Here is a 27,743-nt window from a genome sequence, read left to right as displayed (position 1 = left end):
TGGAGGAAATGAGGTGTGTCGAGTTTTTACCTGGGAGAAAAGAGTGATGCAAGTGTTTCTGTTGGGACCAATCCCTGGGTTAGGGTGGGGAGGAACTGCCTAACAGGCCACCTGTAGACTCCTGGGCAGACAGCAGAGACAGGGCTTTTGCAAACATCACAAGCAGACAGCTCTGAGGACAGCCACAGTGGATCTCCTGAATTAGCTCACCAAGGAAATCAGAGACCAACTATGGCTTGGCTTTTCCCCAGAACCACAGGGGCTCTGGCCGTTTTAATGGTAAGTCCTGTCTTATTTTCTGATAATAATCACCAACTTTCCTTGTTCCCTTTCTTGCTAGAGTACATTACATTTGATTGCTAAATCCCTATTATCAAATTCTTAAACAAAAACAATGGAACTAAAGGTTATAAAATGAAACTGCCAAAATTTTCAATTGCCTCCTTTTGTTTTTTGTGTTTTTTTTTTCAATGTTGTATTTTACAAAGAAAAGTAAACCAGAAAGGAATTTCGAGTAACCATTTTTGGATTTTAAAGTAACCATTCAGTATTTCTTAAGTTAACCAATTAAGTAGACCTAATCTCCAATGATGTTTTTCACAGTACATTCATTTTCCTCAAAGTAATGCTCTTATTCTTTTTTTTTTAACACACAAAGTAAAACACACGAGAATCCCTTCTGTTTTCCAAGATTACGTGTCTCTTCTAAAGCATATGACTAAGATCTCTACATGCCTGGACTTTAGTACCTGACATGTTTTTAAAATAGTTGAAGACTGGGGCTGGGGTTGTGGCTAGGTGGTAGAGCACCCACCTAGCATGTGTGAGGCGCTGGACTGTTGAATTAAAATCAAAGTGATTTTGCTTTTAGAGAAGTTGGGGGATTATTAAGAAATCAGTTTCTATGTTTAGCCACCATGTGCAAATCATATCCATCCTTTTGCAGGGAGCAGGGAAGACATGAATCATTGTATAATGTAAAAATGTTCAGGAGAGTAATATTTGTGATGATTGGGAAAGTTTGATAGAGTGTGGTCTAAAAGAGAAGTGAAATCTAAGTAGCAAAACAGGAGCCTAGATGTTACAGGCTGGTTTATACCTTAACTATATTGTATTAATAAGGAAAAAAAAAAGATATGTCATAGCATTATCAGCTACATGAAGACCGCCAAAGAGCAAAATAACCATAAATGAATATCCAAAGATTCCTAATGCTAATTCCGCTTTGTCCATGGTAAGTGTGATTGGCCTAGGCATCAGCTCATTTCATTTCCTCATCTCAAAAGATTGAAATAAAGGAACTTCCAGAAGTTACAGGGAAATTCATCTCAAGAAAAAAAAACTTTCTAAAAACTACAAGTTATCTAACAGAATGCCTTATATGGTAGAATCCCCAGCCTTCCCTCTCAAGACAAGGTACAGTCAGAAAGTGAATGCCATCCCTTCCTAAGACTCTTTCTATTATGACAATGTAACTGCTTTGGGTATCTAGTGAATTTTTCTGACCCAAGAATATTGTAAAGAGAATGTGATAGCTGCATGGCTGTTCCACCTTTTCAGATGGGAAATTTCTGGACTGAACTGCAGGTAGCCTGATCAACCAGATGTCCAAGTTAGGGACAAAGCTCAAGAAGTCAGGGGTCATGTGGCCAGGGATGTCAGAAGAGTGTTGTGATAAGAATGTAGAGTTGGCTCACCATGGCTTAGGAGAGCTTTGACTTCTAGTCACCTCTCTTTTCCTATGGTGACTGTGAAATTCTTACAACAAGGTTGTTGCTTCATCTTTAATAACTTTCTTACAGAGGACACAAAGTTGTTGGCAGAATGAATAAATGATTGAATAAGGCCTAAACATCTTTCAGTTCTCTTATAATGCTAGTGACATGGGGGAAACTGTGATATGGAAGACATTTTTCTCCACCCAGGAAAATTTCACACACACACACACACACACCCCAATTTAAACAATAGTATAACTTCACACAAAATATTAAAATTAGTGATCCAGACCTGACCTGACCAATATGGTAGCCACTAGCCACATGTGGGTATTAAGCACTAGAAATGTGGTTGGTTTGAAGTGAGAGGTGTTTATAAGTGTGCAATACACATCATAATTTAAAGACTCGGTATGATAAAAGGATGTAAAATACATAACAAATATTTTTTTCTTGATAACAGTTAAATGATAGCATCTCAGATATAGTCATTTAAGTAAATATATTGTTAAAATTCATTTTGAATTTTTTTAATGTGACTATCAGAAATTTTAAAATTATTCGACTGGCTGGCCTTTGTGCCTCTCATTACATTCCTATTAGACAGTACTGGCCTACTATGATGTTATTAGTGGAAGGCAGTGTCAGTCAGGAGTGAGGGTGGTAAATAAGGTTCCATGAATTCATTGAGATTTGAGATGTGATAAGTGGAGATGGGTCCAAGAAAGATATCTTCTGTTTTCAGACCAACATAAGCAAAGACAGGAATCATTATGGTATTTGCCTAGAGGCAATGGACCCAACAGCTTGACTGGAATAAAAATTTGTGTTGAAGAATCCGGACATGAATTGGAAAGGTAGATGAAGGTGAGGTTGAAAAGTACATTCTGTGAAGGTGAACGTAATCCTTTCAGAAATGGGGAACCACCCAAAGTTTTGAAATAGTGTGGTTATGGGAAAAAAGCAATGTTCTCAAAAGCACTGTTGAGTGAGAACGCTCACCTTTTGTTGTTGAAGGGTGGGGTCTGAAGGCTGGAAGACATATCTGGAGGTTTTGAAATTCTGCCATTCAGTGACCTTACAAGGGTGGCTTAGTAAGGTGAGATAGAGCAACTAAGTCATTGGCTTGGATCTATAGCTGTTCCACTGACTCATTCCACGCCTGGTGGCCACAACTGTCAAGTAAGAATAATGTACCCCACCCTCTGATGACTTAAAATGGCCATAGTGAGAATAAAGCAGAAAGTGTGCAAAAAAAGTGCTATGAGAAATATAAATTGCTTTGTAAGAATCTAATATTTATCATTTGTAATATTGTAGTAATAGTGATAATTCCTGACATCTTCTCAATATTGTCTTCAGATATTTTTAAAAAACACCAAATTTTTAAATTAATTATGAAATTAATATTTTTGAAATTTGACAGAAAAAAATAATAGCTATATTTTAAATGATACGGGGAAAAAGGATATTTTCAAATGTGAAACTTTTCACAAAATTTCAGCTATTGTCTTCTGAATTAATTATTTGGAAGGGGAAGGCATGAAGAATACCTGCTTATTCTTTTTTTTTTAAAAAAAAAAGTCTTATTTTTTATTTCTTATGCTTGTCTGATATTTCACATAATACAAAATGATAAACAATTTTAGGAAAAGATTTGTAGTTGAAAATGCTTTACCCTCAGAGATAAAAAGACTCTTTTAAGAGACAAACCTCTTAAAAGTTCTGTCTTCAATGGAAACCATTGTTCACTGTTTTGCAGTTCACAAATATCCAAAACACATTTTGTCATCTAGCATTCCTGTAAATATTTGAATAATGAGCCATCTGATTTCATGTTATTATATTACATAAAGCTTTACTCACTGCAAAATTAATAGAGATGTTTGAAACCCAAAGATTTTTAATACAGTTGTTTTAAAGACACAGAAGGAATTTAAGCATCAAGTTCAGAGTAGATCGTGTTCTAAATACAGGAGAAAGATCTTCAACCACCTTTTTCATAAAAGATTCAAAAATTAAATTTTTAGAAAAAGGGTTTTAGGCTAAATGGCCCATTTTAACAAAAGGAAAATCTTTTCTTAACTAATAAAACAATTGTTTTCAGTACTAATAAGTATATGAAGATAAGTTTCCTACAGAACTTTTCCAAAAGTTAAGACTCTAAAATAAGGATAACCTTGTCAACGGATTCTGCCCGGCCCTGCCTGACTTGGGCAGAGTCAGGAAAGATGTGATTACTTCTACCAATTAGCACTCCCACTTGCTTCATACCTGAAACTGGTTTTCATCTGGAACTAGAACACACAGTGTCCATGAGATTTCTCATAAACCTCTTAGCCTTTGGCCATTTCTTCCCGGTAAAGAATCAATCTGCTAGCCTAGGGTGAGAGCTTGTTTTGGGAAACTCATCACAAGAAAATTATATAGACAATTGGTTACTATCCATAATTATATGATTAAAAAAACTGAATCTATCTAATACACACGTTTTTCCTACAGGTCTTCTGGGCAGCTGTCCAGGTTGTGCATTGCACAACTCCAGTAGGAGTTCCCATAAACGACAGTGGGAACAGTACCCCCTGGAGTTGTGCAAGGAACAACCTACACAGTTGTGTAGTGGAGCTCTCTTTGCTCAAGAAAGAAAGTGTTCCTATGCGCCTTGTCAGAGATGACCCATATTAGTCAAAGTAGCTCTTCTATGCTTTTTTTTCCCCCCTTCCATTTTGTTTTGGTTTGGTTTAGTGACAAAAGTGTCTTTTGGGGGCGGGCATATCAGGGATTGAACCCAGGGCACTTAACCACTGAGTCACATCCCTAGCCCTTTTTACTTTTTATTTTGAGACAGGATCTCATTAAGTTGCTTAGGGCCTCACTAACTTGCTGAGGCTGGCTTTGAAGTTGGGATCCTCCTGCCTCAGCCTCCCAAACTGCTGGGAATACAGTCATGCACCATCACACCTGGTTCTGTTTAACAGTTATTAAGCACCTACTATGGGCCAGGATGGGCTAGGGCTATCAATTAATTTTTTAAAGTCTCACAAGTATAAGGGCAGTAAGATACCTATATTACAGATGAGGAAACAGAGGATGAAGTATTGTCCCCAAGTTTTACAATTGGTACAGGGCTGGAAGTGGGATTCAAATTCAGGATCGGGGTCCAGTTTTGCTTTGCCACACTAGGCGGCATCCTGAACAGCATTCTAAAGGAATGTTTGTGTATATCTAAGGGTATTTGATTTTCTTAGTATCTCCATCATAATGCAAAGTTCAACTTTCTAATTTAATTGAATTTACAAATCTGTTATTGGAAATTTGAATTATCCAAAGTAAATAGTTTCTAAGTAATGAACATATATAATTTTGATTCAGTAAAATAATTTGTCTTGATGGAAACAAAGTTTATTAGAATGTTTGGGGGTTCTTAAATTTGAAAAATTCAATGCAGATAAGTCCAATTAATGATAGTTCAACTCGTGAATTTTCAATTTATGTTGGTGAGAAAGCACACCCATACCACCATCCTGTTTTTCCCTTTCAGTATAGAATTCAATAAATTACATGAGGCATACAATACTTAATTATACAGCAGGCTTTGAAATAGACAATTTCCCAAATGTAGGCTAATGTAAGTGCTCCAACCATCTTTAAGGTGGTCTAGGATAAGCCATGGTGTTCAGTGAGGTGGCTGTATTAAATGTATATACAACTTAATGATATCTTCAACTTACAGTGGGTGTATCAGGACATCATTCCAACATAAGTTGAGGAGCATCTGTTCAGGGAGAAATCAGGAAAGATGAAGCACTCACATCTTCCAAATTGTGTATATATAATTTATTCATCAGTTGTGTATGGAACCATCTCTGTGATCTGATACACTCACAATCACTGTTTCTGACCAATTATAGAAATAAAACCACCATCATATGTGGATTTCAGGACTTTTTATGCAAACACATTAATAAAATAAAAGGAAAGAGTGGTCATGGCTCAGCCCAGCTGGACTAGCCTCCTGCATCTGATCATAATCTAATAATCCTCACACTAAAGTCTGAGGTAATTCTAGTCAAAATCTTGGCCTAACCAAGTAAAATATCAGGTGTCATTACAAACGGTCTATAAAAATCTAGCCACCCATATCCTTAAATTCAATTGAAACATTAATAATGATATTATGCTCACTAGCAAATAGGGTACATGAATATTAAATTACTTTATTTATATGTTTTCTTAATGATCAGGTTTGCTTATATGTACTTAAATTCCTATCTATACCAAATTATTTAGTCTGTATCAGTACTCTAAAAATCATATAATCAAAATTTACAAATAATCAGGAAACAAAAGTGAAAAAGAAAGGTACAGAAGTTCTCAAGATAAGAAATACTTTTCCACATTGGTACTTCCAATCCATGTTATGAAAAGAGAAAACTTAATTGATTTAAGTTGTCAGGAAACTATATATTTTATTTATTAGCTCAATTTAGCTATTCCACAACGTATACTTATTTCAAACAACATTGTATGTAAAAAGTTTACACAACTTATTTTATAAATAATTTTATAAATTGTTTAATAAAATTAATTATATTAACAATTTAACTTAAATAATTACCCATTGTATAAGTATTTGTTAACTAAAAATAACATTGTTCATAATAATATTTTTTAGAAAATACTATTCTAAACAATATGAGACTGTGATTAGATTTCTAATATCTGAGGAGCATAGCAATATTCAGAAACGTGTCTTACCAACTACCTTTTATTCCTAAAAGCAAAAAGAAAAAAACAAAAGCATCACAGTTTTGCAATGTTTCATAAAATTAGAGACATTCTTGGTGATCTGACTTTAAAAAAAAAATACAGGAAAGAGTAAAGACTTAGAATAACCTTTCTCAGCACTCTGATACTAGAAAAACATAGAAAACTAAATAAATAAACATCTGTCTATAGTGTTAATTGTGCATAGTTTGGGCTTTGTATCTCTTTTGCTTCCCAGGAAAATATAAATTGTTCTTTACTGCCTACTAGAAGAATCCTCCTCTCTGGGGCTGGGACAGACGTGATTCATATTTTCTGGATGACTCTGATTTTCCTGTAAAGGCCAATGTGCCTGGCTCATCCTTCCCCTCACGTGTGGCTGAGTCTCTCCACTTATGATCTGAGGAAGGAGTTGTTCAATCACTACCTTGCTAATAAAGAACAACGATGTTGTAAAAATCATTTTGAGACATGTTATAATGATTCTTTTTCAGGAAAATTTGAACACACACTCTTTGAAACCAGAGTTTCAGTTGAAAGGTTTAGAATGGAAGAGTCTGGACATCCTAAGATTGACATGATTAATCCTTTGGTTCAGACTTGGACTTGCCCTTTCATTATAACCTTTGAAAATAAAAAAATAAAAGATGTAATAAATTTATGTTGTTTCAGGAGCAACCCTAGCCTTTAGCCATATAGAAACCTAAATTGACTATCATGTAACTTTCTTCCCACTACTAGTTTTTTTTGCTTGTTTTTTGTTTTTTCCTATGTATTTCTGCCAACTTTGGTTAGAATCTAGTTTAGTGCTGATGTACATACTCTGAGGTCAGGCTGCTGAGGTTCAAATCCTGACTCTACCAGGGCCAGTGGCTGGAGCAAATTATTCATTCTCTCATGGCTGCCTTTCTTCATCCATAAAATAAGGATTATAACAATAGAATCTCCTTCCACACTGACTTCTGCAAATATTAAACAAGATAGTAAGGGTAAAGCTTTACGAATAAAATTAATAAAGTCACATAATGAACATTAGCTACTATTACTAGTCTTCTTTTTTTTTTCTTCTGATTGGTTTTCCACAGTCATTTTCCTACCAAATTCTCTTTAGGTCACATAATCAGTGGATCACCAAATAATGGTTAAACATCTGCTGAAGGAAAAAAATAGTAAGATAAAAGCACGGAATTTGAAAATTTGCAATTCTCTTGACTTAACAGAGAAATTTTTTAATGCACATAGAACAGTAAAAAAAATAATAATAATAAATCATGATAAACCAAAATGCTAACTTGAATGGTATAGAATGTGAGTTGCACAAACTCAAAAAAGGAGACATCAGTAAAAAGAGTTTAATGGAGCATTTTAGAATTTGAACACAGACCTTAACAGATGAGTAATATTTAAGTGGAGGGGAAAGAGGGATGAATCCCTGGTGGTAAGCAATATGGAAAATTGTACATGTGATGGTCCCATATGCTCTTGAGAGTGGGAGCAGTTTGCCTGACTTCAGTAATTCCATTATACTCTTTTGACTCTTGTACAGCTAAAGAAACTGTTCTATAACTTAAGCTAATATGGTTTGCTTTTGCAAGCCATTGGATAGGTGATGGTCTTTAATCAGCTTCTATGACTACTTTCTTACTTGTTTCCCGAAACAATGCCTTCCACTTATCAGGGAGAACATTTGGCCTTTGGTTTTTGGAATTGGCTTATTTCACTTAGCATGATATTCTCCAACTCCATCCATTTACCTGCAAATGCCATGATTTTATTCTCTTTTAAAGCTGAGTAATATTCCATTGTGTATATGTACCACAGTTTCTTTATTCAGTCATCTCCTGAAGGGCATCTAGGTTGGTTCCACAGTTTAGCTACCGTGAATTGACCTGCTATAACCATTGATGTGGCTGTGTCACTATAGTATGCTGATTTTAAGTCCTTTGGGTATAGACTAAGGAGTGGGATAGCTGGGTCAAATGGTGGTTCCCTTCCAAGATTTTTTTAAGGAATCCCCACAGTGCTTTTCAGAGTGGTTGCACCAGTTTGCAGTGCCACCAGCAATGTACGAGTGTACCTTTTCTCAGCATCCTCGCCGACACTTATTGTTGCTTGTATTCTTGATAATTGCCATTCTGACTGGAGTGAGATGAAATATTAGTTTTGATTTGCATTTCTCTAATTACTAATGAAGTTGAACATTTTTTCATATATTTGTTGACCAATTTTATATTTCTGTGAAGTATCTGTTCATTTCCTTAGCCCATTTATTGACTGGGTTACTTATTCTTTTGGTGTTGAGTTTTTGAGTTCTTTATATATCCTGGAAATTAGTGCTCTATTTGATGTGCATATAATAAAGATATTTTCCCACTCTGTGATTTCTTTCTTCACATTGTTGATTGTATCCTTGCTGAGAAGAAGCTTTTTAGTTTGAATCCATCCCATTTATTAATTCTTTACTTATTGCGCTTTAGGAGTCTTGTTAAGGAAGTCAGGATCTAATCCGACATGATGAAGATTGGGTCTAGTTTCTCTTATATTAGTTGCAGGGTCTCTGGTCTAATTCCTAGGTCCTTGATCCACTTTGAGTTGGCCGAATGTTCTCCCTGATAAGTGGATGCTTATCTATAACTTCAATTGAGCAAAGGAGAGAGGGGAAGAGGGGACATAAGGGTAGGAAAGATGGTGGAATGAGATGGACATCATTACCCTAGGTACATGCATGACTGCACATATGGTGCAACTCTACATCATATACTACCAGAGAAATGAAAAGCTGTGCTCCATTTATATACAATGAACCGAAATGCATTCTGATGTCATGTATAACCAATTAAAACAAATAAAAGAAAAAAAGAAGAAATACCTTCCATAGCTTCTGGGAACTGTTCAGAGAACAGCCACAATAGAATATCTGGTTGCTGCAACTGGTTGTTAGTATAGTTTTGCAAAGTCCTTCTTACATTACTAAAATTCTGTAGTCAGGTTAAAGAACTGGAAGAACTTGTTTACATTGAAAGCAGCATTCCTTTTCATGGTGGGAATTTATGCTTTAAATACCACCTCTCCAAAACTACTTTTTTAAAAATGGAAACAAACTATAACATGAACAAGAAAATGAAATAATTAGGATAATTCATTGTATATAATTACTTATTTTAAGAACTCATATAATTTGACTCTATTTAAATGTCTACAGGTGGTGGTGTTGGTTCATGGAGAATTTCGAATAGAGGTAAAGTATGAAAACTTTTTTGCAATTTAAATACAAGTTTAATATTAAAACTTAAAATTGTATTTAGGAAAGATGAGTATTTAATGTTTAAAATCATTTGATAATTTAATTGTGAAAATACATGAAATTAAAATTCTAGTGACCACACCAACAATACTTAGAAAAAGATCATCTTTAATATTATTCTTTTGATTTATGTCATGCATTCTTTCTTCTTCGCCTTAAACAACCCAACAGGTCAAATCCTATGAATCTAAAACACTTAGACATTGTGAAGCCTTTAAAAAATATAAAATATGATTAAAATGCTAATATTGGAAGTCATATAACTTTGTAATTATTTTAGTTACTTAATTTTTTTCCTTAAAATATTGGGTTGAGCAAATTGAACATCTAACAGTCTTAGTTACCTTGAAACATAGGGCATTCCTCAACACAGGTGTTCATAATCAATATTCAAAGTAAAAATTGCCAACAATGTGCATTAAAAAATGAAATTCCTTTTTGCATAAGACGAAAGGACAACATGAAGAAGACGAGACAGCAATGCAACAAACCAGAAGAAGACACAAACGTGAATGGGTGAAATTTGCCAAACCCTGCAGAGAAGGAGAAGACAACTCAAAAAGAAACCCAATTGCCAAGGTAAATCATATCAGCAGAGACGTGTGAATTTTTTTTAAATAAATGCATTACATGTAAATTAAAATAATATAGAGATCCCAATGTCCATAAAACAAAAGAACTAGAATATCCAACAAAAAAGTACAATAATTATAATAACATAAAAATTAGAAAGAAAAATGAAGGAACTCTGGCTTCTAGAATTACAAAATGGAATTAAGAGACATACTGACTAATTTTAGTGTTTAAGCTTATTTGGATCCAGATTTAATAAATAAAGAAAAAAAATAGAGATAAGACAATTAGAAATATGGTTGGTGGTAAACATCGGATTAGCCATGTATGGATAATTGGTGAAGGTGAGTGCTGAAATGTATCAAGTTCATTATACTGTTCTAACTTTGTGTACACATTTTAAATAGCCCCCATTTTAAAACTTAACAAACAAATAATTTTAATGCATATTTTCAACACCTACTATATAATTCTTTTCTCTTTCTTCCTCTCCATTTCGTCCTCTTTAAGCTAAAAAAAATCTTTCTTTTTCTAATGTTATCAGGTAAGGAGGGACCTAGCCTTGTCAATTGGCTTTTTTAAGTGCCTTTGACCTTCTCTTAACATTTTACTGTCACCGTTGTGGCCACAATCTGAGTAAATATTCTAAAAGTCACAATGATGAGCACATATTGGTCCATGCTGGTCTGCAGAAGCAACTACTTGACTTTATTTCCTATTCCTACTACCTGATAAGACAAAAAGTAAATGCCACAGTATCAGAAAGTGGACTAAGGAAACAGGTGACTGAACTATGGAGGGAAAGGAAGGCAGAGGGGAGGAAAAGACCTGAGGGATGATCATCACCTTATCAACAGCGGGTTATTTTTGTTTGCAGATTTCTTCAGATTTTCAAGCAACCCAGAAAATAACCTACCGAATTTCTGGAGTTGGAATTGATCAGTCCCCCTTTGGAATCTTTGTTGTTGACCCAAACACTGGTGATATTAACATAACATCCATAGTTGATCGAGAGAAAACACCAAGCTTTCTGGTAAGTTTGTGTCTTCAACATCAGTCTACATTCTCCCTGTACTTCCTGGCTTTAGAAGGTGGCTCTTCTACTGGTGAATTTATGAGTACATGAGTCAATTCAATAACAAGTAACATTAGTTCCCCTACCAAGAGCGTCCACTGATGGTTTGTGCACCTGAAGGAATACCTAAATGGAGAACAAGAGTGAGGGCCAGACTCCAGCACACAGCCTGCCAGGAGCTTTGTCCTGCTGGGAGACACATTAGCCTGGAGGAAGGGACAATTTGCCCCATGGCAAGAGTAGGCATCTTTTTCCATTTTGTCTACCGTTTAGGGAAGTATTTTTCTTCTTTGCACAAAAATTCTGTACATGCCAGCAGAGACTTTAGGTATACAAGTTCTAATAATATGCAACGTAAGTTTTTAGAGTAATAATGAACATTTTCCTTCTGTTTCTAGATCACATGTCGAGCTCTAAATGCCTTAGGAAAAGATGTAGAAAAACCACTTATACTAACGGTCAAAATTTTAGATATTAATGATAATCCTCCAATGTTTTCACAAAGCATATTCCAGGGTGAAATTGAAGAAAATAGTGCTTCAAGTAAGTCTTTTATGCTATCTACCACTTCTAATTCATCTGCTTTTCAAATACAAGTATCACTATGGTGTCATTCATAGAAAATAAGTTATTCTCTTAGTTTCCTCAGTAATTAAAAAAAGATCAAGCTAATTTGTTTGTTCCTTTGAAAATGTTGTAGTTCACCTGATTACCCAGCACCATTGTGTTTCTAGATTGTAGTCCTGTTATAAGGTTGATAGTATTTTATTCTTCATACATAATTTACATGAGTATCAGGAAGTCACAAAGCTGAGGGGGGCATCCTCAGGCAGCCTGAATGCATGATCTAAGCTTTTTTTAGGTTATAAGGGGAAGAGACTTTCTTGCATTATTTGGATAACTTGGGAAATGGGGAGAAATATAAGACCATCCATTAAGGGAAGAAATCAATACAGAAAATGGTCTCAACTGCCACAAAACCAGGGCTTAGGAAAATCAGAGGATTTTTATGGAAAGCAGCAGGTTCTACCTAGTTAAGAGAGAAAGCTATCACAAGTGATATGCAATTTTTTTGAGTGTATGGGTGGTTTTTAAAATATTAAAAAAAAAACAAAGTGAAACTGTGTTGAATATTTAATTTGAACATAATGTCAACCTTTACATATGCTTTCATGAATATTTTCCTATATTTGCAGACTCACTGGTGATGATACTGAATGCCACAGACGCAGATGAACCAAACAATCTGAACTCGAAAATTGCCTTCAAAATTGTCTCCCAGGAACCTTCAAGCATGTCCATGTTTCTCATAAGCAGAAATACTGGAGAAGTCCGAACTTTGACCAATTCTCTTGATAGAGAGGTAAAGAAAGTTACTTGGAAGCATGTAAAAATAAAGAATTTGATTTTAAGAAACCCAAGAGAGGTGACTCTATTTTAACTGAGAATAAAAAGACAAAGGAAAAGAATGTGCCAGCACTTACCAGAGCTAACCTAGGGACATGGTTTGCCTTCTTGAGTGTGAATCTGGTGGTATGAAATGTGTACCTGTGACCTGCTGCACAATCAAATGCACCCTACACATAGCAAAGGAAGTTAAAATGACAGTAAAAGAAGCCATTGTAACTTCCTTTGCTATGTGTGCACCACATAAAAATAAATAAATAAAAGGTATTGTGTCAATAAATAAATATTTTAAAAAAAGAAGCCATTGGCTTACATGCACAAAGGAAGCACGTGGCCAATTTCTCAGAAAATGGAGAAAGGAAATCTCTTAGATGGAGGAAGATATTTCTATCTGGAATCAAGCCTTCTCTGATGTTTATACCAAAAAGTCTCCTTCGGCTTTTCTTTCCATCCCCTCCCACCACCACATCTGCCTCCATGACACAGGCTGCCATGTCAGATCCCATATTGCTTTCATGCAAATGGTTTTCCCAGTAGACTAGCAGAGAAGCCCCATAAATGAGCTTTTCTCACATCATCATTCGACCAGACTCAATGACATCAGAAGTTTACAAAAATGGGAACTGTTCTAGCCCTACAAACTTCCTTTTTCAAGAAGAGCTAATAGTGCTTGTGATCCAGGGACCACGAACTTCAATGTCTCCACTGGCTTATCCGTGGAAAGAAAGTAACGGCCTTTCACATTCTTAGAAGATTGATAATACGTCTTTATTTTTTTTTTCCAAATTCAGCAAGTTAGCAGCTACAGTCTGGTTGTGAGTGGTGCAGACAGAGATGGTGAAGGGCTGTCGACTCAATGTAAATGTAATATTAAAGTGAAAGATGTCAACGATAACTTCCCAACGTTTACAGAATCTCAGGTAAACCCATTATTCCTTCAAGAATTGTGTTGACATTTATTTAATACTTTGCCATCCCAATGCAGTATTTGCCTACTTGTTGGCTCTTAAAGTTTCTGAGCTTTCCTTTAAAAATAAGCTTCATGAAAATATTTGGGATCTAGAAGGAAGGCAATACATAATTTGAGAGGTAATGACTAATGCCATTTAAAATAACTATAATCCTTATAGGTCAAATCTAGCAATGTGATTCTTATATCCTGCTTTTCTCTTTTTCAGTATTGGGCACGTATTGAAGAAAATGCTTTAAATTCGAACTTGCTTCGGTTTCAAGTGACAGACTGGGATGAAGAGTACACAGATAATTGGCTGGCTGTGTATTTCTTTACCTCTGGAAATGAAGGGAAATGGTTTGAAATAGAAACTGATCCCACAACCAACGAAGGCATCCTGAAGGTGGTTAAGGTAAAGCCTGAGTTGCCTTCATGGGTAGAAATCCTCAGAACTGACCAAAATCATCACTTCTGCAAACAAACTTTATTAATAATAATGCCACTTCATTATACACAACAGAAAATGCATAAAAGTAGACAGACTTTTAAAAATCCTGTGACAGGATCATTCCTAAAGACAGTCTCTCTTAACATGCTGGTTTATTTCCTTCTAAGCCTTCCTACTTTACAGAGTTCACGTGTCCCAGGAAAGCAGGGAGCCGAAACTCCAAACCTCGGTTCTTGCGTTCTGACGCAAGAAACCTTAAAGTCAGACACCAAAAGCCATGCAAGAAAACTTTATTATCGGTGAAAGTAAAGTAAAAGCAAGTGAAGCTTAAGCAGGAAGCATGTCCGAGAGAGAGAGAGAGAGAGAGAGAGAGAGAGAGAGAGAGAGAGGGCTGTCTCCACGCAGAGAATGACAAAGGAGAAAAGCTGTCTCCAAGTTCATTACTGTTTGATGTTGACCAGGAGAGCTGGGGACCACCTTCTGTACTCTTTGCCAATCAGGTGTTCAACTCCTCCTTCTCACCTGGAGTTTTTGACCTTAGTTGGTCCTCTTCAAAATTGTCATAGGGGTCATCCTATTTAGGGGGGCTTCATCTACAAGTCAATCCCATGTTAAAGTGTCACTGGGGTCAAGAGCTGGTCAGAATTTACCTTGTGTGCCTGCACGCTAAAGAAATCTTCCTTCCCAGACAGATGAAGACACTTATAGCTATAATTCCTAATTTCACATTGACCTCAGTGGACCTTGTCAAGAGTCAGTCCCATTAAATCTTTTCTTATGACACATTTTAAAAATAGCTCCTTGCATTTTTTTCTACAGATTAACTGCCACCATTTGATTTCTTAAGATAGTTTAAAGAAGGACCCTAAAGAAACTTAAAGAACACTTTAGGACCTTCCCTTGCATTTCACCACTCATTGATGGCTACTGCCTAACAACACGTATGGGCGGGCATGCTTTCAGCTCAAGAGAGCAAAGCACATTTCTTCCATTAATGAAATTCTTTATCTGCAATCAAGTTGAAGTTAGGAAGGGATGAGAATACACACAATTGTGGCTTGCACGTTTGTCAACCTGGTTTAAATGCCGCAGCTGTAATGATTGGAGGAAAAAAACCACAGTGTCTAGAAATTAGGAATGGATGAACAAAACCTTCAAGATAAAAAAAAAAATAGATAACTGTGTAAAGCTTGCATTTAACAGGCTTCCCTGTGACACACAAGGATATTTCTGCCTGGATATAGTATAAACCAGAAAAAATAAAGACAATCTGGTGACATTCTTTGACAGGACTTTGGGCCATATGGGAGCTTTCTTATTTAACTCCTTAAGTCCAGTGGAATGACAGATTCACAATGTTCCCCAGGCCCTTAACAAGGGAACTGCTAGAAGATTTGCAAACTGTTCCTTATGACTTTACTTTTCATACTGTGCCACAGCCATCCCCACTTGAAAGTGTTCTATTATAAACTTCTAGCACTGCCTGGGAATGAGATGTTCCCTATCTCGTGTATGGGTGTTGTTCAGTCTCCCAAACTAGAAACCTGGGTCTTTCCCTTGAACCGTGACATTTCCTGACAACACACAGCCAAACACCTGACTGAGTAGAACATCCTTTAAAATATCACTCCCCTCAACCTTCCTCCCACCTGTCCTCCTTCCTGGCCTTGCTGCCTCTAGCTAGACAGCTTCAGTCTTCACAACCTGATGAGATAAGGTTTGTTTTTAGATGTGAAAACTTGAGGTTCAGAGAAGGTGAGTATTGTGCCCTGAGCCACACAGCACTTAAATAGCAGAACCCAGATTCACACTCTGTTACTACAGCAAATTTAGGATTCTTTCCCCTGTACCTCACAACCTAAAAAGACTACAGTAATGTTTTGCTAGCCTAAACGGAGGGATCCTGCTTTGTAAATATCAGTTACCAAAATGAATCTCATGATGTAGAATCCTATATCTTTTCTCTCGCATCAAGCTCTCTGTCCTCTGCTAGGTTTGTCGGATTGTGTTTGTGACACTTCCTTCCTTCGAATTTTATTTTCTCTCCAGCCTCTCGATTATGAACAAATGCAAAGCATGCAATTTGGTATTGCTGTCAAAAACAAAGCCGAATTCCACCGGTCCATAATCTCTCAATATCGAGTTCAGTCAATCCCAGTCACAGTCCAGGTCGTAAATGTCAAAGAAGGAATTTCATTCCGCCCTTCTTCAAAGATATTCACTGTGCAAAAAGGCATAAGTAGTAAAAAACTGATTGGTTATGTCCTGGGAACATATCAAGCCACTGATGAAGACACTGGCAAAGCTGCCTCCTCTGTCAGGTAAGACTATTTTATGAAATCGTGTTATTCCTAGGTCTAGCTTTAATCTATAAACCACCCCAACATAATACACAGACAATCATGTGCCAAAAATATACAAAAGTGATGAAGATAAGGACCTGGATAACTTGAGAAGAGACATGCAGAAATATTAGAATAATATTTAATTAGAATAAATATTAGAATAAAAATAAATTATTAGACTAAACTGTGCTAAGAACAGAAATAAGTATAAAGTAGAAGTGAATACCCTAGTCCATCAAGAGAGATCAAGAAGAGGTTTCACAGAGACTTCCAGTTGAGTCTTAGAGAAGATTAGAAATTCATCAGAACACTACACTTCAATCATATAAAACATGATTGCACATGATTCCAAGGAATATACAAAGGTATAAATGCCTAAAATATCAGAGTATGATGCAATGGCTATATTATAAAGAACAAGGCAAAAGGGAAGGAGAGAAAGGGAGAGGGTATGGGGGCAAGAAAGATGGTAGATTGAGATGGCCATCATTACCGTAGGTACTTGTATGACTGCACATATGGTGCGACACTACATCATGTACAACTAGAGAAATGAAAAGTTGTGCTGCAGTTGTGTACAGTGAATCAAAATCCATTCTGCTGTCATATATACCTAATTGAAATAAATTAATTAATTTTTAAAAAATAAAAAAAACAAGGACACAGGTGTTTAAATTGAGTAACCAGGCTAATTTATACATAAGGATTACAAAATATGGTTCATGCATGTCATGATAATTTTCTGAAACTTTTTATAAGCCTATACTTCAAAGTTTTATATTAAGCATAAATATATTAAATATAAATGAGTCATTTTTATTAAACAACATTTCAAGTCTGAAAGAAAACTATTGTTTTTTCTATTATAAAACAGATATGTCATGGGTCATAATTATGGTGGTCTGCTAACTATTGATTCAAAAACGGCTGAAATCAAATTTGTCAAAAACATTGACCGGGATTCTACTTTCATCATTAACAACACAATCACAGCTGAGGTTCTGGCCATAGATGGTAAGAAAAATATTCCAATAGATTTTAGAGAAATGCTTGTGCAGTTCACATTTCTTTGTGACTTGTTGATTGTAATCATTTCACATACTTCCTTTGTCACTAGATAAAGATCATTATTTCAGAGGCTGTGGACTTCAAAGTCTTAGGTAACCTATTCTAAGAGAAAGACTGAGAATTTCAGCTGCTCAGTGGAGTTTGTGTCACCACAGATTCTGTTTGTTCCCTCTGACCTTCCTGTGGTTGAGGGAGGAATTTTTCACCTACAGAAACTTCTGGGTTTCAGAGAATCAATACAGTTTCCTATGGAAAACCTAGTAGGGAAGCTCAACTCAAAAGTAAAGTCTGTGTGTTACCCACAGAGACCTTCTATGCATATCATTGAACAATAAGACTTCTTTTAATGAAATGTTTTAAAATAATACTCATTGATTTTGTGTGTTTCCTCAAGAATAAAATTTTTTTTGGCCAATGTAATAAGCAACACCAAAATAGAACCCCTGCCCCAAAATTTATTTATTTATAAAATAGATATATATATATATATATATATATATATATATATATATATATATATATATATCCACAACCTAAAACNACACACACACACACACTACTGGGGAAACTGCAAAAAGCATTAAGAGTAACAGCAGACATGACTAATAATCTCACCATCAAGAGATATTTATTCTGTTGTTTTCAATTATCAAGATTTTAAATTTTTCTCTCATAAATATAAAATATAAATTTTATATTTTAGATAATAAAAATAAATCATTTTTTTATTTACTTTGGCTCAAGTTTTAGAAGTAGAAATCTTTCACACACTGATTGCAAATGAAACCAACATAGCTTAAAAAGCTATTATTGTGTTGATCTCATTTGTAGTCAGTAAACTTGACACCATATAGATTTTGCTTTTGAGCATCTTAAATTAATAGGCCATGCTACTCTTTAGAGACACTGGGCAATTTGGTAAATTTCAAGTTGTTTTTTGTGAGCTGTAGAAATAAGACGACATCTCTTTACTTCCGACAGTAACAAATATAATTTCTCATGAGAAGATATACTGATTTACCTGCACGAAGAGAAACTTTGAACGATTCTCTTCTTTTTGGTACAAATTTATTTGATATACTTCTTTAACTTTAAAATGTTATTCTTACAGAATACACAGGTAAAACTTCCACAGGCACCGTGCATGTTAAAGTACCCAGTTTTAATGAAAATTGTCCACCAGTGGTCCTGGAGAAGGACGAAGTCTGTGGTCCCTCACCTTCTGTGGTTGTCTCTGCTCAAAACCTGCAAAGGGACAGATACCCTGGTCCCTACACATTTTCACTGGAAAAGAAACTGCAGAAGTTGCCAGTTGTTTGGACTATCACAGCACTCAATGGTGAGTAAGAGGAAAGTTGCTTCCATAAATAAAAGTTGCACTTCTTTATGTTTCCAGAAGAGTATGAGAATTCATTGGAGAGCAGGTTTCCAAGAATTATTAAAAAAAAAAATCTTTGTTATAAAGATGTGACCTCTCACTTCAGAAAAGAAATAGTAAGATAAAATGTTAGCACCACTTAAAATTTTCTGGTTTTTATTGAATAACTTTTATATTTCTAGTGTGTTTATTTCTACCTCCACAGTAGAAAAAAAAATAGGGTCAGGCATCTATTTTTTTTCAGAGAAATGTCTATATCTCTCCATACATAAGGTTTTCCTAATGGGGCTGGCAGTAAGCAGACAGGAAGCACTGGAAAAACCCACTAGCCAATGGAGAATATTTATTCCTTTTCTCCTAATCTTTACTGTGCTCATTTTACATTTTCTGTCTTCCAGAAGTCTTATATATATAGATGTTAGACTTAATAAAAATCTGTTCCTTTGGGGAATTTTATTTTGGCCATCAGTCCATTTCAGATCCCTTGTAAACTCACTCACTTTCCTTAGCTCTTACCCACACCAGTCCTGCCTCCTTTCATGGACATGGTCCGTGGTGCCCTATAGTCATAGATTACAGCCATCACCGGAGTCAAAAAGATTTTGTTCTGTGTCACCTTCTGCCCTTGGGCCTTTCTGATGCTGGTTAAAGATCTAGCTCCAAACTACACATATAGCATTTGGCTCAAAATGAGTTTACCTGATACATAGTCACTAAAGATGCCACTAAGAGAGGGCCAGCACAGGAAACCAGCTCAGTTGAGTCTGGGCAGGGCAACCATGGTTGGACAGGGTGAACAAGACCCAATGTGACAGAACATGGAGAGGTCAAGAGTGATTCAAACAGCAGCACTGCTGTGGGATCCCACTTAGAAAGGGGCAATGTTGCCATGGAGACTAGGGAACAACTGGTGCTCAGGAGTCAGGCAATAGGTGACACCCCTGGGAATCCCATCCAACAGGCCATCATCTCCTGGAATGAGAACTAGGAGGAGCAGGTGCAGTAGCAGCAGCCAAAGCTGAAGTTCACTGTTGATGAGGCAGATCCAAGAACATGGAGTTCAGGGGAAGGCGTACACTCAGAAGGCCACATGCATCTGAGTGTAGACATACAGGAAAGTAGTAATGCCATGGTATAGGAGCCTAATATTTGCATCATGCTCATCTCCTATCCTCTGGTGAGAAAAGCAGAGCAAGATTGAGTCTTCATGGTGAGGAACAACGGGGTGTCTGGGTCAGAGAGGACAAGAAGGCATGTAGACAGATTTACCCAATTGATCTCTTAGAGCCCCTCATTGATGCTCCGTTCACATCAGCCCTCTGTTTGTGCCAGTAAAGCATTCTAGCACTGTTATCAAAAATAAGTCGTTTTAAGAAAGGAATATACTTGTTCTTACTATTGATTGCATGGCTTTCTCTACAGGTACCTCTGCTCTCCTGAGAGCCCAGCAAAAGATGTCTCCTGGAGTGTACAGAATTCCCCTCATAATTACGGACAATCAGGACAGGCAGTGTGACACACCAGAGATCTTGACTCTGACAGTCTGTGACTGTGACAACAGGGATGTCTGTGGAACTTCTACCATAGACAAAGAACCTAAGCCCACGTACAGAAATGGGCCCTCAAGACTGGGACCTAATGCCATTGGCTTGCTCCTCCTCGGACTCTTGATGTTGCTGTGTGAGTATCCACCGCCTAGCTCTGTGTCCACTAGGGTGGCAACACTTGCAAAGACTTTGTGTTTCCCGTGCTCTTCTGTGCAATGTGAGAAGAGCCATTCTCAAATCATTTTATACGCATAGCTGGGAGGAAATGGCATTCTTTTGGAAAGAATCTGGAAAGTTTAACTTGTCACTTGCTATCAATCTATATGAACATAGCAAAGAAACTCATATATGCAGACATTTAGAATAGCACAGGAGAATCAAGAGGGAGAAAAAGAAATCATGAAGCTGGGGATGTATGTAGCTCAGTGGTAGAACACTTGCCTAGCATGCATGAGGCCTAGTGTTCAAACCCCAACATTGAAAAATAAACAAAAAATCAAGAAGATTCTCTTCCTACTGCCAGTAATATTCATGGGCCATAAGCATGGTGCATTTTTTTCCTCTTTATCTTCTTTGTGGTTTTTTTTTTTTTTTTCTCTTTGCAGTGTTGAAGATCACCCAGGGCCTTGTTAACACTCCAGCTCTGACCAGTATCCCCAGCCCCAGCACTTTCTAAGATGCTTCTCCATATTCAAGTCCCATGAGATTCTAAAATAGAAAGAAAACCCTAGTCAAACAAACTTAGGGGAAATAAACAGGCCTGTCATAGACTTTGAGCTTTACAATGTGCATTAAAAGAGCATGGCTCTGAGAAGTTATTGTTTAATCCAGCATTTCCTCAAAGAAAGAGCTAACTACCTGAATATATATCATTTTAAGACTTAAGGGTTAAGTATATTGAACACATTTAGGGAAGCTACACATATGTATTATTTTTTAATAAAATTAAAATTTATTTTATTCAGCAGACAGATTTCTGGAAATTTTCATTCAAATCAAAATCCTGTGAATCAAACAGTAAGAGGTCACTATTTAAAAGAATTTTGTGACAAATTCATGTATAAATAAGAGAAATCCTTGATCCATTCACAATAACTACCCCAATTTATTATAGAGTCATAGATATTTAGGGCTAAATTTTCATGATGATACTTTCTACTTCAATTCCTTCTTTTAAATTTCTTTTGATTTATGGAATCAATTAAACCACTAAAAAAGAACAGAAAATTTTATTAAAAACATACATATAACCATCACTCAGACTTAACAAATATGTCCTCAGATCACTTTTTTTTTCAATTAAGAAAATCATTTTTTGGACTGGGATTGTAGCTATCATGTGCGAGGCCCTGGGTTCGATCCGCAGCACCACATAAAAATAAATAAATAAAATAAAGATATTGTGTCCAACTACAACTAAAAATAAATATTCTTAAAAAATAAAAGAAAAGAAAATCATTTTTATAGGGCTGGGGTTGTGGCTCAGCAGTAGAGTGCTCACCTAGGCCTGACCAAGGCCCTGGGTTCGATCCTCAGCACCACATAAAAAATAAGTAAATAAAATAAAGGTATTGTGTCCAAATACAACTAAAAAAATATATTTTTTTAAAAACCCTCTGAGCTAGGGACTCATTCTCAAGTCACAATTAAGAATCCATTCATCACCATTTGTTAGGGTCATCTCTCTAGGTGCTTAAGGTGTTTGCTGATCAAGTACTATTTACTAAGAACCGATTAGAAACCAAATTGCTAAAACAATATCATACCCACCTAAAGTCTTGGGCATTCAGGTATCATAGTCATCTCCACATTCACCTAACACAATATATATTTAGCCTCAATATGTACAAAGAAACACAATCATCAAAAAATCTATGCAGGAAAAGGATTGAGGAACTGAGCAACCCCCTTTATCATTCATCAAACAAAGTGTGTCTTCAACAACAATATACCTGCAACGAGAAATGATCTGGCCTGTCTCCTTCCATTTTGTAATAATTTGAAATTCTAGCATGCTCAATTTACTACATTTTATTTTTTTTAATATTTTTTAGTTGTTGATAGACCTTTTATTTTATTTATTTATATGTGGTGCTGAGAATCGAACCCAGTGCCTCACACATGCCAGGCAAGTACTCTACCGCTGAGCCACAACCCCAGCCCCTACATTTTATTCTGTATAAATCAATTTTACTTTTTATTAGGAATTTTTCCTTAAGTATTTTAAAATTTTTATTTTCTTTGTAACATGTCTGACAGTTGTCATGTCAAATGGTGTTTGAGTAATTGAAATGTTCTGATTATTTGGTCTTGTTTTTCACTAGTGGCCCCCCTTCTGCTGCTGACCTGTTCCTGTGGGACAACTCCCATCGGAGGGGTGACAGGTGGTTTCATCCCAGTTCCTGATGGTTCTGAAGGGACAATTCATCAGTGGGGAATCGAAGGAGCCCAACCTGAGGACAAGGTAGGGGTTCTGTTTGTAACATATGTATCATAATCACATAGAGAAAAAAATGTATTTAATGTTGATATAGAAAAGGGGGGAGAGGAGTACAAAAAGAAGAGATTTCTTGACCCCAGTGTGAGTCACTGATGTAATGGAAAGAATCTTTTAGGATTTTAGCTCTTTAGATGTCAAATCCTAAAAATAAGGTTACTCCTAAAAGGATTTGGTACTCTTAACAAATGTTACCATTAACAAAGGACCACATTTCATCTGTATTGCTCTAAAGTCTACTTTGCTTTTAAATGTATTTATGTTTTGAAAACCTGAATATTTGCAGGAAATCACAAATATTTGTGTACCAGCTATAATGGCCAATGGAGCAGATTTCATGGAAAGTTCTGGTGAGTAAACATCAAATGTCTATTTGATAGCAACAGCGGGTTAAATGAGAAAGATTTTTTTAAAAATGAGACACATTCAAAATTACTTTATTAATTTGTGTATGTTAATGTAAAGGAAAAGGTAACCAACATCTATGTATCCACAGCCCAACTTCTGTCTGTTCTTAATCGCAGTCACATTAGCCATTAAAGTCTCCTGTGGACACATCCTCAATCCTGTTTTCCCTTTTTCCTTCCTTCAAACCAACAGTATATTTATTTTGAGCTCAATTACTAATTCTTATATTCAGTCACAACGTAACATGATAGCTTTGTTATCTTATAACTGAATTTATTTATTTGTTTTTATCAAGTGACTATTTTATTCATATTATCTCAATTCCACAACTACAATGTAAGTTAGAGGAAGGTAAGACCTGAGGCCTACTAGTAAAATTTCTTCTTTCTTCCATATTAGCATTAGATTGTTTTTAAATGTCCAGCCTACAGAATCTGCATGATAATTCCCCAAATATGTAATTGTCTGCCTTTGTCAGCTGCTCTAGTCTTTATCTGCTTCTCCCATTATAATGACATAGCAAGAACTATATTCAGAATTCTCTAGAAAAAAAATAATGCATGAAATCATAATGTAAAGTTATCTGGCAGAAAAATCATAATGCATTAAATTTCTCTAGGCACCAAAATACCAAATTAGCATCAACTATATACATGATTGCATAATATATATATTTCCTCTTTGATTCCAAACTGAGCCAACATAACTGCACATTACAATTTTTTCTTTTTCATGAGAACAAACAAGGACTTCCTTAGAAGCTTTCCATGCCTATCTGCCAAGTATTTTCTTTTTACTTTTCTATTTCTTTTGTTTGTTTTTGTTTTTGTTTTGGTGCTGGTGTTGAACCCAGGGCCTTTTGCATGTGAGGCAAGCACTCTACCAGCTGAGCTATATCCCCAGTCTTACTTTTCTATTTCTGTCCATTGTCATCAAAAATCTATTTCCTCTGTACACTTTTTAAATTAGGGTTTCAACCTTTTCATCTGCTGATGTCCCCTCTTATGTTACTGTCACATAACACACTCTGGGGTGTTCTTGGAGCCTTTAATCACATAATTGTATTTTCTCCCACATTCATGCTTTACATAGCAATGGTTCCTGGACATTAGAAATCACTTTTTTAAAAATATAATTCACATAAGGGACTGGGGATATAGCTCAGTTGGTAGAGTGCTTGCTTAGCATGCACAAGGCCCTAGGTTCAATCCCTGGTCCCACAAAAAAATAAAAATAAAATAAAAATACAGTTCACAGCATGAGATGTCAAAGAATTTTTCTCCCCTATTTTTAGAAGTTTGTACAAATACATATGCTGGAGGCACAGTCATGGAAGGAGTTTCGGGAATGGAAATGACAACCAAGCTTGGAGCAGCTACTGGATCCGGAGCTGCCACAGGGTTTGGAGCAGCCTCGGGACTTGTCACCTATTCTTCGGGACAGTCAGTAACAATGAGGACAAGGCATTCCACGGGGGGAACCAATAAGGACTACACTGATGGGGCCGTGAACATGAGTTTCCTAGAGTCCTACTTTTCTCAGGTAATTGGATGGCAAATTGTGTGGCTTTTTTTATCTTCTTTTCATTTGATTTTACTTGATGATATACCTCAGTTGGGTAATTCATTGTTCTTAAGGCATGTTAAAATGTTAAAAAAAAAAATGGTTTCTTTTTGCCAAAATAATACAGATAACTTGGGTCACCAATCAAAAAGAAGAGTGGGAAAAAAAAATGTGGCATTTATACACAATGGAGTATTACTCTGCATTAAAAAATGACAAAATCATAGAATTTACAGGGAAATGGATGGCATTAGAGCAGATTATGCTAAGTGAAGCTAGCCAATCCCTAAAAAACAAATGCCAAATGTCTTCTTTGATATAAAGAGAGTAACTAAGAACAGAGTAGGGACGAAGAGCAGGAGAAGAAGATTAACATTTAACAGGGATGAGAGGTGGGAGGGAAAGGGAGAGAGAAGGGAAATTGCATGGAAATGGAAGGAGACCCTCAGGGTTATACAAAAGTACATACANTGACTTTATTTTTTGGGGTGGGGGGTACCTGGCATTGAACTCAGGGGCACTCAACCACTAAGCCACATCCCCAGTCCTATTTTACATTTTATTTAGAGACAGGGTCTCACTGAGCTGCTTAGTGCCTTCCCGTTGCTGAGGCTGGCTTTGAACTGGCCATCCTCCTGCTTCAGCCTCCTGAGCCACTGGGATTACAGGCATGTGTCACCGTGCCCAGCAAGACTGACACTATATTTGAGGCAAGGTTGGCAGGAAGTGCTTATTTTGAGTAAGGACACTTTAGAGTATTTTTATTTTATTTATAAGTCAGCCTCCTGCAAGGATTGTAGAATCTGTGCTTCTGTCAGGGTGAGCACTGTCTCCATGCACAGTAGGAGACCTCCACTGCCACCACCCCAACACAGACAAGCATCCACAAAGCCCTCACTTGAAGTCAGGTGATAACCTCCAGACATCATACAGATCTGCTATGGTAGACCTAAATCCTTGCAAGTGCCTTTAAAGTTGAGAACTAAAACATAAGCCCAAGCTAGACTCAATGTTGACGGAATGTCAACCCTGTTATTATCCAAATCCCAGATAATTTCTATAATAATATTGTTCATATAAAAACATTTCTTAACTTCTATGGATTACCAAATTTGGGCAGTCATAATCCAACCTAGAGTTCTGTGAACAGTTATAGATTGTTCAAGAATCTTCCTTAAAATTCTTCTTCTTCTTTTTTTTAAGAAGTCTTTTTCTCTCCCTCTCCATCTTTAGAAAGCATTTGCCTGTGCAGAGGAAGAAGACATCCAGGAAGCAAATGACTGTTTGTTGATCTATGATAATGAAGGCGTGGATGATGCCCCGGGTTCTCCCATAGGTTCCCTGGGTTGTTGCAGTTTTATTGCTGATGATCTGGATGACAGTTTCTTGGACTCCCTCGGCCCCAAATTTAAAAAACTTGCAGAGATAAGCCTCGGTATTGATGATGAAGCCAAACAAGCTCAGCCATGCTCTAAAGACAAGGGTTCTGGCATTGACTCCTGTGGTGGCACCATGGAAGTCCAGCAGCCAGGATTTGACAGGTGCCAGACTCTGTCTGGTAGCCAAGGGGTTTCTGCTTGGTCCGCTTCTGGGTCTGTCCAACCAGCCATTTCCATCCATGACCCTCTGCAGCATGGTAACTATTTGGTAAAGGAGTCTTACTCTGCTTCTGGATCCTTTGTGCAACCTACCACTGCAATCTTTGATCCACTTCTCACACAAAATGTAATAGTGACGGAAAGGGTGATTTGTCCCCTTTCCAGTGTTCCTGGCAACACAGCTGTCCCAACGGAGCTACGGGAGTCATGCAATATGCTCTATACAGAAAATCCTTGCTCCCACCTATGATCAGCACATAACAGAATAACGTTCTGGAAGAATCTGAGTATTTGGACCAAATTTCTTAAAATAGCAGCAAACCTCTCTACATTGTGTGAATTTAGCATTTATTGGATACTCTGATAAACTGTTCATGATTATAATTTAAATATTCTGGTTCGTACCTCAAATAGGATGTGTCATCACTCCTAATTCTGGAATATTTTTCAAATTGTGGTAAACATTTATGTTTTTCAAAAATCTTATGATCATATTGGGTGGGAAATTTTCCTAAACACTTTTAAATGTATATGCTTGCATTGCCAAAGAAAGGTGTTTATCACTTTGAACAGAAATGTGGTTCACTGGATTAGCACTTGGAGTCAAGAGTCCTGATTCTTGTCTCCGTTGCCTTTTCTTATATCATTACTAATGATATAAGAACCTTATTACTAATGACTTCAGAATCTCGAGGCATTTGCCAAAGCATTTTGAGCTGCTCAGAATAAAAGAAATAACTTCAGTTAAGTTTTTTTTCTGTCTTTTTGGTGTTGGGAAACCATTAGTATGCATCTTTTGCTCAAGCTAACGGGCTGTGGGCTTATGCATTCAACTTGCTACATCTACAAATTCCACATATGCTCACACTAAGACAGTTTTGAAATAGAAACATCATAGAATGTTTAAGAAATTCTAGTCTAGTGTAAATAATATTTTGTGTATTTTTGTATTCTTGAAAGAATCTATCAAAAAAAATACTTTACATTGAACTCCCTCCTAAATACTTCTCAGTAGTAAATCCTGTGTTAATCTTTAAAATGGGTCCTTCTTTAGAAAGTGTCACTAGGTAGGTATAATTTACATATGACATAGAG

General features: G+C 36.4%; 1 protein-coding gene across 1 annotated transcript; it reads left to right on the top strand.

Moving 5' to 3' along the window:
- On the top strand, nt 1-27,391 carry Dsg3 (desmoglein 3). The gene is made up of 16 exons (XM_015482458.2): nt 1-279; nt 9,688-9,723; nt 10,237-10,368; nt 11,240-11,395; nt 11,836-11,980; nt 12,634-12,800; nt 13,636-13,764; nt 14,023-14,208; nt 16,294-16,565; nt 17,464-17,603; nt 18,769-18,996; nt 20,458-20,715; nt 22,907-23,046; nt 23,366-23,429; nt 24,782-25,029; nt 26,284-27,391. Exons 1-16 carry the CDS (start codon nt 232-234, stop codon nt 26,896-26,898), a joined length of 2,964 nt encoding a protein of 987 aa, XP_015337944.1. The 5' UTR covers nt 1-231; the 3' UTR covers nt 26,899-27,391.
- Nucleotides 27,392-27,743: the final 352 nt, after the last annotated feature.

This window comes from Marmota marmota, unplaced genomic scaffold (genome assembly GCF_001458135.2).
Source record: "Marmota marmota marmota unplaced genomic scaffold, marMar, whole genome shotgun sequence".
In the NCBI taxonomy this organism is placed as follows: Eukaryota; Metazoa; Chordata; class Mammalia; order Rodentia; family Sciuridae; genus Marmota; species Marmota marmota.
Note: the sequence above shows the minus strand (reverse complement) of the source record. Positions and strands in the feature narration are given on the sequence as shown.

Coding starts and splice junctions, on each gene's coding strand:
- Dsg3 (XM_015482458.2), top strand. CDS start 232: ATGGCTTGGCTTTTCCCCAGAACCACAGGGGCTCTGGCCGTTTTAATG. Junction 18,997..20,457: donor GACTATCACAGCACTCAATG/GTGAGTAAGAGG, acceptor CTTTCTCTACAG/GTACCTCTGCTCTCCTGAGA. Junction 23,430..24,781: donor AGATTTCATGGAAAGTTCTG/GTGAGTAAACAT, acceptor CCCTATTTTTAG/AAGTTTGTACAAATACATAT.